Genomic DNA, 13,880 nt, shown 5'->3' on the forward strand with positions numbered 1-13,880 from the left:
ATATGGATATAATGGAATATTATTACTGTCCTATAAGAAATTATGAGAAGCAGCAAAACTGATGGAGAGTGAAGTAAGCAGAGACAGGAAAACCACTATACATCATTAAAGGAAAACAAAACAATTAAAACAGAGTGCTACAAAATTATATTCAACAACGTTGACCCAAACAAAAGAAGATCCTTCTCCCTTCACTTCTTTGCAAAAGTGGAGGACAAGGAGGTAGGACACTAATATATATATAAAATCAGTGTTGGCAGGCAATTCAATCTGGGTTATGTATGTACTATCATGCAAAACATAATTCCATATTGTTCGTGAGAAATCTTAAAAAATCAACACACAAACCTAAATAACTAAAAAGTTGTTGTATGATTTCATCTGCATTCTGACTCCAACCGTTCTTTCTCTGGAGGTAGATAGCATTCTTTTTCTAAGTGCCTCAAAACTGTCTTGGATCATTGTATTGCTAATAACAGCAAAGTCTATCATATTTGATCACTCTACAATATTGCTGTTACTATATATATTTTCCTGGTTCTACTTATTTCATTCTGTATCAGTCGATGGTCTTTCCAGCCCTTTATAAATCACCATTCCTTACAGCACAACAGTATACCAATACATACCACAATTTGTTTAGCCATTCCCCAATTAATGGGCATCCCCTCAATTTCCAATTCTTTGCCACCACAAAAAAAGTATAAGTAGGTCCTTCCCCACCCCACCCTCCTTTTTTTTTTTAATCTCTTTGCAATACAGACCTAGTAGTGATATTGGGTCAAAGGGTCTACAAGTATTTGGAGATTATGTCACCCAAAAAAGTGTTTCAATGTGTTATGCTTGACTCAAGAAGACCAAGAGAAATAGACAGAAGGGGAAAGGAACAGGTATTTATTGAGTGCCTACCGTGTGTCAGGCATTGTCCTTCTAAGCATTTTACAAATATTATCTTGTTTGATTCTCGTAATAGCCCTGTGAGATAAGGGGCTATTATTATCTCCACTTAACAGTTAGGAAAACTGAGAATGGCAAATTTGAACTCGGATCTTGCTGATTCTAAGACTATCCATTGTTCTACCTACATGCCTAAAGTAAAAGCTGCAAAGATTTCTGCTTAATATAAATAAAAACTCCTAATATTTAGAACTAGCTTGACTCAGTAAGTAATGGGTTCCTTGTAGAATTGGAGGTTTTCAAGCAAAGGCTAACTGGTCATTAGTTATGTAGTGGAGAAGATTCTTCTTGTTATGGATTGGACTATAGGAATGTGACTGTGTCACCTACAATTTTTTAAAAATTTAATAGCACAGGGTACAGCTCAGTAGCTCAGTGGATTGAGAGCCAGGCCTGATGGGAGGTCCTAGGTTCAAATCTGGCCTCAGACACTTCCCAGCTGTGTGACCCTGGGCAAGTCACTTGACCCCCATTGCCCAGCCCTTACCACTCTTCTGCCTTAGAATCAATACACAGTATTGACTCCAAGATGGAAGGTAAGGGTTTAAAAAAAAATTTTTTTTAATAGCACAGGTTTAAAGGGCAGATCCCCGACACTCAAGATCACCCTCTTGGGGTTTGGTCATTTAACTATTAATATGTCCTAAACTATTGACTAGCCATTATTTTCCCATATTGTACAGAGGGAGAGTACAAGAAATCATGTTGCTTCACTGAACCTCTATAAGGCCTACTTATGAAATATAACTACATTACTCATATAGAATATGTGAAACCTGGCTTAAATTTTAAATTAAGCAGAACATGATAAAATATTTTCTCTTCAAAATCAGTTTCTAACTAAGGATCTAAAATGACTTGAGATTTCATTTAACATAATATAAAAACTCTAAAGAAACCAATATCCACAAAAGACCTTCCATCCAAAAGAATTCCTACCTGCATACATTGGTAATATCTGCACCTGAATAACCTTCCATATTTTCTGCTATACTTGCAAGATCAACATCATCAGCTAACTCCAGTTCACGTAGACTTATTCGCAAGAGTTCTTCTCTTCCTTTCGCTAGACAGACATTAAAAACAAAAAAAAATTGTGAGCCCCCAACATATTGATTAGGCAATTTCTCATACCTTCACACTTCTCTTTTTAGGAGAGTTCCTTTGTCATATTTCACCCTCTCATTTACTTGTTCAGTACAGAAAAGTAAGACTATCTCCAAGTAGTTGCTACCCTTAATTCTTAGTTGTAGAGCAAGTCCCCAACTAATGAGTGGTCAAATGATTTAAGGACGAAATTCAAAGCATCAATAACCAAGTGAAAAAATGCTTCAACAAATAGAGAAATGAAAATAAAACAACTCCAAAGTTCCTCCTCACCCTCATCAGATTGGCCAAGTTGACCAACTGTGGAAAAGGTATTATCAATTTGGGGATTTATTTTGCTTGACTCTGCATTATCTATTAAAATGTTTTATATTTCTTTTCTTTTGTTTTTTCCAGTGGGGGACATAAGGAGTGGGAGAGAATTTATTTTTGTTAACCAAAGGCACACTCAAATGGTTTGTTGAAAGATATGATACAATCTAAGTAACAATACCTGATGGTAATGGAATGTAAATTCTTTTTTCTAATCGCCGTCTTAAAGCCTCATCAATATCCCAAGGAAAATTAGTAGCTGCAAGAACCATAACCATTTTGGAAGGGTCATCATTTTCAGAAGCCCCTCCAACTCCTAAAAGAAAGGAGAAGACAGAGAAGAAAAGGAAGAGTCTGGTCCCATAAATCATGTTAAAAATTATAATTGTAATACTGCTGTAATGATAATCACTTTTGAAATAATAAGGATTATAAAACATTTGGCAGAACAACAAGGTATTACTTCCTATACTTCAATCTTAAGTTTGTTGTGACTTTGCCAGCACCATTCTAATTAAAGCAAATAATTAGAGCTCAGGAATGAAAAAAAATAGGACAGTTTAGCTCCTAGTAAATAAAAAAGGGCTCAAATGGTTATCAATCATAATAATCAACATATGCAAATCTATTTTCCAAAAGTATAGCTCATCCCATGAAAAAGAAAAACCAACATCCTGTTAATTCTGTTAACGCTGAGAAAAAACATGATATAGTGGAAAGAGCATTGGTTTTATAATCGGAACATATCACTCTGAATGTTACTGTTTGACCTTAGGCAATCTTTCCAACTTCATTAAGCCTAAGTTTCACCATCTGTAAAATACAGTTAATACTGCATGAATCACCTTTACTCTATTTTTAATTTTTTTATTATTTTCTATTCAATTCAACCAACATTTTACACACTTGTATGTGGCACAAGAGACATAAAAAAAAAGTCCCTGATCTCAAGGAATTTACATTCTATTAGCTCAAGTGAGATAGGGTAAAGTAATATATAAATGTAAGCCATTAAAATTGGAGAAATGTGAAAATGAAGGTTAAAAATCACCAACATGTACATTAGCAGGTGCCAAAGAAAACATCTGCTATGCTGCATTGTTGCCACCAACACCCATGAATGATTCCTGGATTCTTACTATCACCACCTGTATGATTATCCTAAAATCCAAGGTCTAAGATTTTTTAAAGCAATTTTAGGAAAAGAAAATCATCAACACCCCAAATCAAGAAAGTAGATCTTCTGGAGAAGATGCCATACGGATGGATGCTTACAAAAATCATACTCTACATCAAGAGATCCAGAGTAAACTTTGGGATATAATAAACTGAACCTATTATTTATTTTGAATGTAAACTCTTATGCCAAAGGGAAGTGCCCCCTAATTGGCTTTCTGTCAATGTGTCTATCAATCATTTTTTTCCTTCTCTATTTCCTTCTTATTCCCCAAATTGTTTTAATTCACTCTATATAAGGTACAATATTTTATATAACTCTAGTAAGAGGATCTTTAAATGTATAGGCTCCATATGTAGACTGATTGACTGGGGAGACCTGACATGTTACTCTCCTAGAAAACCCAAGTATGGGGATTTAACATGCTGGTCACCCAGAATCAAAGGGGGCATTGTGCAGGGGAGTTAGGGAGAAATTTACCCTCCCCTTTTTCCTGGGGTCAAGAATATAACCTCATCTCCTGTTGACTACTTGACCTGGAGGCAAGGATAGAATGGCAGCCAGAAAAAGGTAGCAAAGGAGTCAAGAGATCATGAGACAGGGCACAGGGCGATGTTCCTTGCACATCCCTCTGGGTGACTCAGGAAAAACAGAAAGCCACAATTGGCTCCTGAGACATGATGCATGAGAGTTGGTGGGTGTAGAAAAAGTTTGATAAACTGAAGCAAGAGCAGATTTCACTCTCTTCTCTTCTGGTTCTCTTGCTGGTTGGACTTTCTGGTGAGAGTGGTTAGGGGGCCCTAATGGCAGCCACAGAATAGCAAGCTAAATGGAGCAATGAGGAAAATATCTATCCTATTTTTCCATCTTTTCCCCTACTACTTTTGATTAATAAAATTATTAATTTGCATCCAGTCTCATAATTTTCCCTCTTACACAACTCTAAATGTATGAAAAATATTGGTCAAAGAGTCAAGAGGGAATTAAGAATAGGAAAGGTTCCAGATGCTCATCCCTACTTGTCCCAAAGTAAATTTATTTACCATCCATCTGAACCAGTAGTTCTGCTTTTACCCTTCGGCTTGCTTCATGCTCCTCAGAGGTTCCTCTTCGACTACAAATGGAATCTATCTCATCAATAAATATTGTTGTTGGAGAATAAAACCGAGCCTAAAGAAAAATGGAACATGATACCAGGTTATGTTAAAACAGATCAACAACTAGATGATCAATTATAGAAGAGTCTTCTTTGCAATAGAAAGATTTTTTTTTTTAATCTGGACCTGTGGTTCTATTCCATAGAATGACCTTCTATCAAAGAAATTCCCTCTACCAATGTATATGTAATTTCTAGTCCTAAAAGTCTCTGAGGGCACTGGAGAGGTTAAGGGACTAGACCCACAGGTATACAGCCAGTATATATAATAAGTGAAAAAAGAAACTCAAGTCCTCCTGATTTTGAGGTCAGCTCTTTATCAACTACACTATACTACTTAGACCTCTTCAAGAAAAGGTGAGAAAAGTTAAGTCATGAACTCTATATATATATCCTTTTCCTGTACTTGAATCTTACATATGCAACATATTCCAGATCACTTCTAATGAAAGGTATTTAGCTATCTATTTTTTAACATTTTAAGGCAGATATACAAATGTCATGTAGATTGTAATGCCAGAAAGAAAAAGGGCAATTATATGCAGTTGTAAATGCTTATTTACATGTATTCTAGAAAGGGCATAGAATCACAGATGTAATGTTAGAAGGGAACTTAGATGTCATCGAGTCCAATCTCTGTATAGTATTGATAAGGGAATTAAAGAAATCGATGCCTAGAGTTTAAACAATCTGTCCACAGTCACACTGGTTGTGACAGAGGCAAGATATGAATACAGGTCCTTTGAAACTAAACCCAGAAATTCTTTCCACTGTAACATCAACTCCCTAATTAGAAGAAATCTTATCATGGGATAAAAATGTTTTTGTTATGCCACTCCTCCATGAAATATTAAGAATATAGGAAATTAAATTAACATTATTTTCTACTTTACTTAAATAAGTAAATTTTCCATATACATAAATTTCCTATATATGAAGGAAACAAAGATTGGGTGAAACAAATATATTTAATAATATACAGATGATACCTAGGGGCATTTTAAACACATTCCATTCTGCAACTATGTGCAAAAATATTAAATTCATCTTTAAAGTACTACTTCAGGCCAGTTCTACTTTTAGACAAATAGTTAACAAAACCTTTTTAGTAAAAATCATTTAGAACAAAAAAGCTCCTACCAGTCAAGTCATGAACAACTTCAAGGACTAAACATGTTATATTTTAGCTTAAAAAAATAAATACTCATCCATTATGAGTTTCAAGCCCAAATAATAACAGGAATTATGAAGGGATTAACTAATATCTAAGTCCTACTAAGGTTGCTTTTAAGTAAAAACAAGGCATTTAATCATATCTTTTTGAGAAAGAAGTCAGACCTTAATATACTACCTGGCACATTTTAGTAGTGGATAAAGTTTAGAAAGAATATAATTTAAATATACTAGAAGTTTCATAGTTTACTAAAATGTACTGAACCAATTTGATCCCTCCTTCTCTTATCCCATATATCCAATCATTCATCAGATCTTATTGTTTCTATCTATGCAACATTTCTTACATGTTCCCTTCTCTCTACTTACAGAACCATCACTTTATTTTTGGGCTTCATCACTTACTTGGACTAATGTAATGGCCTAGACTACCTACCTCAAATCTGGGCGCATTCAACAAAGCTGTGAAAATTATTTTACTAAAGGACAGGTCTAATAATGCCACCCTTCTGCTCATTAAACTTCAACAGAGCTTCCTAATACTTTAGGGATGAAATCTAAACTCCTCTAGCATTTCAAGTTCTCCTTACTCTTTTAAACTTTACACATTATACCCCTCCTACAATTCAGTCATTTTGGCCTATCTTCTGTTCCTCACACATGATATTTCATCTGATTGTCTCTCAGTTCTAGAATGTTCTCTCTCCACTTCTTGGAATCCTTGGTTTACTTCCAGATTCAATTAAGCACCACCTTATACATAAAGCTATTCTTGATTACTTTAATTATTTGTTCCTCCCTCTAAAAACTGCTTTGCATTTGAATTTTCTCTCTCTCTCTCTCTCTCTCTCTCTCTCTCTCTCTCTCTCAGAAGCTTTCATCTTTGCATCTTTGTGCTAATTAAGGCAAAAGTGTCTACCACAAAGAAGGTAGCTAATAAATGCTTACTGATTTAGGTCTATCATCTAATAATTCATAACCTACAAGTTTATAATGTTCAAATTTTGTGATTTTTAATCCAAATACTCTTCATATAGATTAATAAATCATCCATTCTCCCCTAACAAGCACTTTCATCTTTATACAGACTTGATTATTACTTGAGATTTCCATGCTATGACCTCATGTAGTGTTTTCCCAGCAATAAAATTTCTAAGGACCCTCTCAATTCAATTTAATAAGCATCTATTAAACATCTACTATATTGTAGGCACTGAGGATACAAAAACAAAATGAGAAATAGTCCCTGCTCTCAAGGAAATTACATTTTACTAGACACAAATAACATGCAAAAAAGGTAAACAAATATAAGATAATTTGAGGAGGAAGAAAGCACCAAAAAGGGAAAGAGGGTTTGTCAGGGAAGAAAGCCCATTAGGATGAAAGAAGACAAGCCTGCTGCTTCTTTTTTAAAATTAAAACCCTTATTTTCTGTCTTAGAACCGATGTATCCATTCTAAGGCAGAAGAAGTAAGGGCTAGGCATTTGGAGTTATGTGACTTTCCCAGGGACACAAAGCTAGGAAGTGTTTGCAGCCAGAGAAGCTAGGCTTTTAAGAGGCAGATATGAGAGGGAGCAAATTCTAGACCGAGGGGACAGCACATGCAAAAATATGGAGGCAGGACTCAATCAGCTGCAAAGCTTTTCCCCACTTTGAATTTTAGGTATTCCACCTCTCTATATTGGGAATGATTACAATGTCCCACAGAAGCTTACTTCTCTCTGTACCCCAAGTCTGGTTAGCCCACTAAAATTCTACTAGTCAGATCTTTTTAGTTAGCTTGGTGGTTATATTATATCATCCACCTTTACCGGTGTGTTCCCACTGTTCAGCTGGTAAGATCTAGACACTGTTCCAGTTATGAGCTTTGTTCCCCTTGCTGAATTTTTCTCTTCCTAACTTCCAAGCCATTCTAAGCCAATCTGAGCTTTCCCTTAAGACAACGATGTACTGTTAGATACAAACTGGAACCCATGGAAGATCAGCTTGTATCTCTATAACCTGGCACAGTGTGAGACACTTTATCAAGTATTTAATAAACATCTCACTGATTACCCTAAAACTAATCAATGTTATATACCTGCACCACTGATTCTAATCACTTTCCAAACTCAGGTTGCTGAGTGTCCAGGTTTATACTTGGGCTCTCCCTTCCATAGGAAGGTTAGGTCTAACAACTATACATTTGAAATCATATTTCAAAAGAAAAGTGAGATCTAAAAAGCAAGACAACAAATTAAAATTACTCTCCCCAAATGAAACAAGCAAAATCCACTAATGTACCCAAATAAATATGACCACATATGCAAAACAGCACCTTAATAAGAACTAAATTACTCCCTAAAACAAAGACAGTATTACAAGTCAAGTTTAATAATGAAATTCAGATTGAAAATACTATGTCAGAATTTGAGGAATTACATTTTTCTTCTACAGATTTTTAAAGGACAACAAAGGTTAAAAAAAGAAAGAAAAAAAGGAGAAAACCTCTAATAAAACCGCTAAACTTAAGTCAACAATTGAATCATTAAATATAAGGTATTTGATTTGATTAACATGCCCAGTTAAAAAAAATTAAATGAAACAAGCTCCACAACTATTCAAGATTTTCACCAAATGGAATGACTATAATCACACTGTTAAGATTTTTAATCACTGAAATAACAAATTTACACAAAAGGCAGATCAAGAATTATTTCAAAGTCCAAATACACCAGATCTCAATCCTGAGAGAAGTGGAGAATTATGTTACACAAGCAAGCCTTAGTTGACAGTTTACAATTACAATTGAAATGATGTCTACAGACGCTGGACTTCTGGCAAATGCTACACTAGCTATCATTCTAGGTTTTATTGGGCACTGAATACACTGAGATAGTTACAACTTACTTTCTAATCCCTAAAAGAAGTATAGGGAAAAAATGGGAGGGGAAAAATGAGGTATGAAATCATTAGAGCTCTCTCAAACATTCACCATTTCAAACAGAAGGCGAACAAGCTTCTCAGACTCTCCTCTGTACTTGGAGGTAAGGGTTGATGAAGAAACATTGAAAAATGTTGTTTTGCATTCAGTAGCTACAGCTTTAGCAAGCAGAGTCTTTCCAGTGCCAGGTGGACCAACCATCAACACCCCCTGTTGGAAATACAGTAACATAAGAATTAACACGAACCTTTACGATTATGGATAGTTCTGTTTTTTAATAAGTCATTTCTGCCAATTCCAAAACAACTCATACAAATATTGAAATGACTAATAAGGCAAAAGGCTAGTTTTATGAAATATGTTGGTATCCTTCCCATCATCCCTCCTCCCCTGACCAAGAAAGACACATTTTAAAGAGGACACATTATAGCTACCCATATAACACTCAACAATTAACACACCTTGTGCTCAGACAAGCTCAGTCATCTGAAAGTAGATATCTAACTCCTCTAGCCCAGAAGACCTATATTTTTTGAGGCCCTAAATTGAGGATCAAATGAGATAATATTTGTAAAAAGTGCTTAGCACAGTATCTGGCACATAGTTGGCACTATTAAATCCTTATTCCCTTCTCTTTCCCCCTTAAATAACCTTCCACATTATTTTTTAAGTTATGTGTTTAGAACCAACACATGAGTTTCTGAAGATTATTAGTTTCTTTGAGTAACTCTAACTGGTACTCACTTGACTTGCTTGCAACTAATGGTCACATTTATCATTTTTATCCACTTTTTTTTACTAGCTGCCTCAAAAATCAGAGCCAGTAATTTTAAAATCTGTGGTCAAATAAAAATCTTAAGGTACTGTATTTAATTGACAATTACCTGCATATTAATTCTGAAATACTTCATGTTATGACATTCAAACTCATTCCACAACCTCTAGAAATTACCTAAAAGTTGTTGTACTTGTTTTCAGTCTATAAACTTTGCAATGATATTTCATCTATATGCAAAAATTTCTTATCAAAAAATATTTTTCAAATAAAAAATAAGCAAACCTTGATTTATATTAGGACATGTGCCACAACTACACTAATGATGCCTAAGTTTACTAAGAGGGTAGAGAAGACTTACTTTCCATGGTCTCCTAATTCCCTTAAAGAATTCTGGCATCCACATAGGTAAAACCACTGCTTCCTTGAGTAATTTTTTAGCTTCTACTAAGTCAGCTATGTCATCCCTGTAAGAAAAGGAAAAAGATCAACAGTTCCTTAGAGATTTAAAACTTTATTATCAGAAATCTGACAAATGATCCTTACAAAGTAAGTCTATCTTGGTATATATATGTAAATATATATATATATATGTATATAAAATGTTTGATTTTTATATATATACATATATGTATATATACACAAATTCATGTATTTGTGCAATGGACAATCAGAAATCTCTCTAAAGAACTCAAAATTTATTTCTTGATTCTAGAAATAAAAAGAAATGTCAAACTGTTTAATTACAAAGAACGGGTCTGGCTGCTTACTTAGGAGCATTGCTATTACCATGTACAAAGAACAGCCACTTCTTGGTTTATACAATCATTATGTCCAAGCCAAATTCCTAAGGCAATGAATCTAGCAATACTAAATACAGTAAAACATGCATTAACAAAAACAGGTTGAGATATTTAAGTCCCAAACCCAACTCTAAAAGGATGTTCCCCAAGGAACTATAGACAACTGAAAAGCTTTAACCTCTATTTAGGTTTACTCTTGGAGACAAAAGAAAACAGTCAAATGGTTCACAAAAAATAATTAATTTTTCTTCTCTACAAGGTGGTGCTAGAATTTTGAGCCAAATTCACCTGTCACCCCAGCTAACTAGCTGCAGGTCACTGGGCAAATCAGTAAAATAAGGATCAGAGAACCACCTCAATGAATGTTGTGTCTCAAATGAAATACAGAAAAGCTTTGAAATTTCAGTGTCCTAACAGGACAAATATTATGATTACCTTTCTATAAATTATCTACAACTCCATCTTAACTTCAAAAATGTTATGGCATGTCATTATCAGTAACATTTTTCTAAATCTTTACCATTTTGCAAGTTGGTAACTTACCATCGAATATTTGGATTCTGGGAAATTATATCTCTTTCCAAAGCTTCTACTAAGTCTTTATCGTATCCAGTGCCATCAAATTTATTTGTCTCTGGTTCAGTAACTGCAGCAGGTGATTTGTTCTATTCATGAATACACACATACATACATACACACACAAGAAAAATTTTTCCCAAGAATTAACTCTACTTCAATACTGCCTTAATGGTAACTACAATTCACTTTAAGTGAACACTTTAAGTCAACAATAATAATCCCTGTGTTAAACATAAAGCTGCTACTTAAGATATTAATATACTACAAAAATTAGTAAGACTACAACAAGGACTAGGAAAAATCCTTCTGCCATATTCAATATCCTTGGGTTTTTACATAGTTTTGATTTCCATATTAATAGTGACATTAATAGGAAGTAAAAGAAAGGGTTTAAAAATTAAGATTAGAAAATAGGATTGTACGTTAAAAAAAGTCTGTGTTGTGACAAATTCAAACATTTAATGTGATTAGCTAGCTAATCACAAATCAAAGGCTAACAGCAGGCATTTATTAGGGCATGTGTTGAAAAACAATTATTTGAACAGAATTAAATTTGGGAGAGGGTTTTATTTGCCTTTGATTGCAGTTTAACCTTCAGTATCTACTCTGCCCTCATCAATACTACAAATAAATCTGCTTTGGATTTCCCCAAACTAGTTCTCCACCACCACTTACTTCCTAACATGTCAAATCCAAAACTAGCCACTATTTTGTGGTTATTTCCTATTGCTCTCTACATTAAAGTAAAACTCCTCTGCTTTTTCCAAATCCTTCAAAATCTTGCCCAACTATTATTTCCCCCAGGCATCCTCCAATCCACTGAGGTAGGCCCTTCCTTGCTATTCTTGCACAAGGCTATGTTCATTTCTACTACTAGATTTAGAAAAGTAATTTCAACCAAGGATGTCAAATCAATGGTAACTTCCTGCTCCACTCAAAGTAAAAGGCAATGGGGTACAATTCTTAAGCAGAAGAATGAAAAAAACAAAGATTAGTCTCACAGTTTGTAAAACTGTTGGGAAAGAGGGAAGAAATAAGGCTACTTAGGTTCCAACCCTATTGGGTAATCTCTAGAGAAAGCTTTTCCTTAAGGTAGTGATAGAACTTTTTCAGTTTTACATATGCTTGACATTCTAGAATTCACTGATTCTAGAATGTTTGCTTTAAACAATCACATTCTAAAAACAAAGGACATGTCTAAGGCCAGATTTGAACCTGGAACCTCCTGTCTCTATGCTTGGCTCTCAATCCACTGAGCCACTTAGCTGCCCCAAGTTCGTCAATTTAAAAATAATAACAGCACCTACCTCGCAGGGTAGGTGTGATGATCAAATGAGATAATAATTGAAAAGCCCTTAGAACAGTTCCTGGCACATAAGAGTCATTTAACTGGCTTGTTCCTTTCCCCTTTCGTTAGCTTCCCAATGACAATCTGTTGCAGCAGTGATACTAGCAATTGACAAAGCCATACTACCTCTTCTTCCATTAAAATTTCTCCTCAATTTCTCTTAATTTATAGTAAGTACCTGAAGAAACACTTACAATGCAAGAAAAAAAAGAATGCCCAGTTTGTACCTCACAAACATATGCAGATATACATATATTTTTCCCCAACATAGATAAACTCCTACAAAGCAGAAACCATTTCTCATACCTTTCTGTAATCCACTATATTTAGTGGCTTTTTACATAATACTGTTCAAAAATTAGTGAACGAAAATGAAACTTTCAGATACTTATTTGCACCTACATATCCCCCTCTGTTATCTCTTTTAAAGGTGAACTACATACACTCAACGTATTGTCTTTAAGTTACTTTTTTAAAAAATCTTTACTTTCTGTCTTAGAATCAATATTGAGTATTAGTTCCAAGGCCAAAGAGCAATAAAGGCTAGGCAAATGGGGTTAAGTGATTTGCTCAGTCATATAGCTAGGAAGTATTTGAGAACAGATCTGAACCCAGGACCTCCCATCTCTAGGCCTGACACTCAATCCACTGAGTCATTTAGCTGCCCCTGATAAGTCTCTTTTGGTGTCAAACAATTGGCTTAAAATTTGAAAAGCAACATAAATCTTATAGTTAAAATCCAGAACTGGCTATTGACACTGAAAATAATCACTGAAGCAGAAACACTATTCAATGTGAAGAATGGAGTCAAGGATAACATTCCTAAAACAGGTCCAGTGAAATAGGCAGATAATGACCCTGAAGTCAATAAAGACCAGGAAAAATCTAATACTAACTTCAAATGGATAAAGAACATAGATACCTTTGTTTAATAGGTGCAAGAGGCCAAAGCATTTATTTTCAACACTTCAAATTCCAAAATTATAACTCTTTTAAAGAAAAATTGTAGATTTATACTGAAAAATAAATGTCAGTTATTTGGGGAAAAACCACATGGCCCATATCTAGATCAATATGTTACTTATTATTTGTGTGATCCTGGAGGAAAAAAACAATCCTCTTTCTTCCTTTTGGTAATTAAATAACCTGTTCAAAACTCCTCAAAATTTCAGCTGAACTGTCAATACTCTTCTATAGTTTACATCTTATTATTGCTACTTATCAATTAGTATAGAGCTCCCCTCCCTCCCCCCACCCTTCCTATTCATAAGATAAAAGGAATTAATGGGTAGTAGACAGGCTATAGAACTAAATGTCTATCTATTTCCAGGACTACATTTTCAATTTAAAAGTAAGTTTCTATAAAGAAACAGCTCTTCCTTGACTACTGGAGAGAAATATATGTGTCTAGGCCTATATGAAAAGTGCAACAAATTTTTAAGGAGCTTTTTTAAATTAAAAATTTAACTTTATGTCCTCATGTAAAATGTACACATTACTAAAACAATTAAATAAGGATTATATTAAAAAATGGAAAAAGAAAAAAAGCAAGGGGGTTAGGGTTTTAAG

At 34.4% G+C, this 13,880-nt stretch overlaps 1 protein-coding gene across 2 annotated transcripts in view; it reads right to left on the reverse strand.

Moving 5' to 3' along the window:
• KATNA1 (katanin catalytic subunit A1) overlaps positions 1–13,880 on the reverse strand; it is a 32,731-nt gene that overhangs the window by 1,032 nt on the left and 17,819 nt on the right. For both annotated transcript variants that reach the window (XM_001370854.5, XM_056818921.1), the window contains exons 5-10: positions 10,928–11,049; positions 9,943–10,048; positions 8,858–9,016; positions 4,597–4,723; positions 2,558–2,692; positions 1,897–2,023 (exon numbers count right to left, since the gene is read on the reverse strand). In XM_001370854.5, the coding sequence (XP_001370891.1) occupies positions 1,897–2,023; positions 2,558–2,692; positions 4,597–4,723; positions 8,858–9,016; positions 9,943–10,048; positions 10,928–11,049 (776 nt within the window). The remainder of the gene's footprint in view (positions 1–1,896; positions 2,024–2,557; positions 2,693–4,596; positions 4,724–8,857; positions 9,017–9,942; positions 10,049–10,927; positions 11,050–13,880) is intronic.

The sequence above is a fragment of the Monodelphis domestica genome, chromosome 2 (assembly GCF_027887165.1).
Source record: "Monodelphis domestica isolate mMonDom1 chromosome 2, mMonDom1.pri, whole genome shotgun sequence".
NCBI lineage: Eukaryota > Metazoa > Chordata > Mammalia > Didelphimorphia > Didelphidae > Monodelphis > Monodelphis domestica.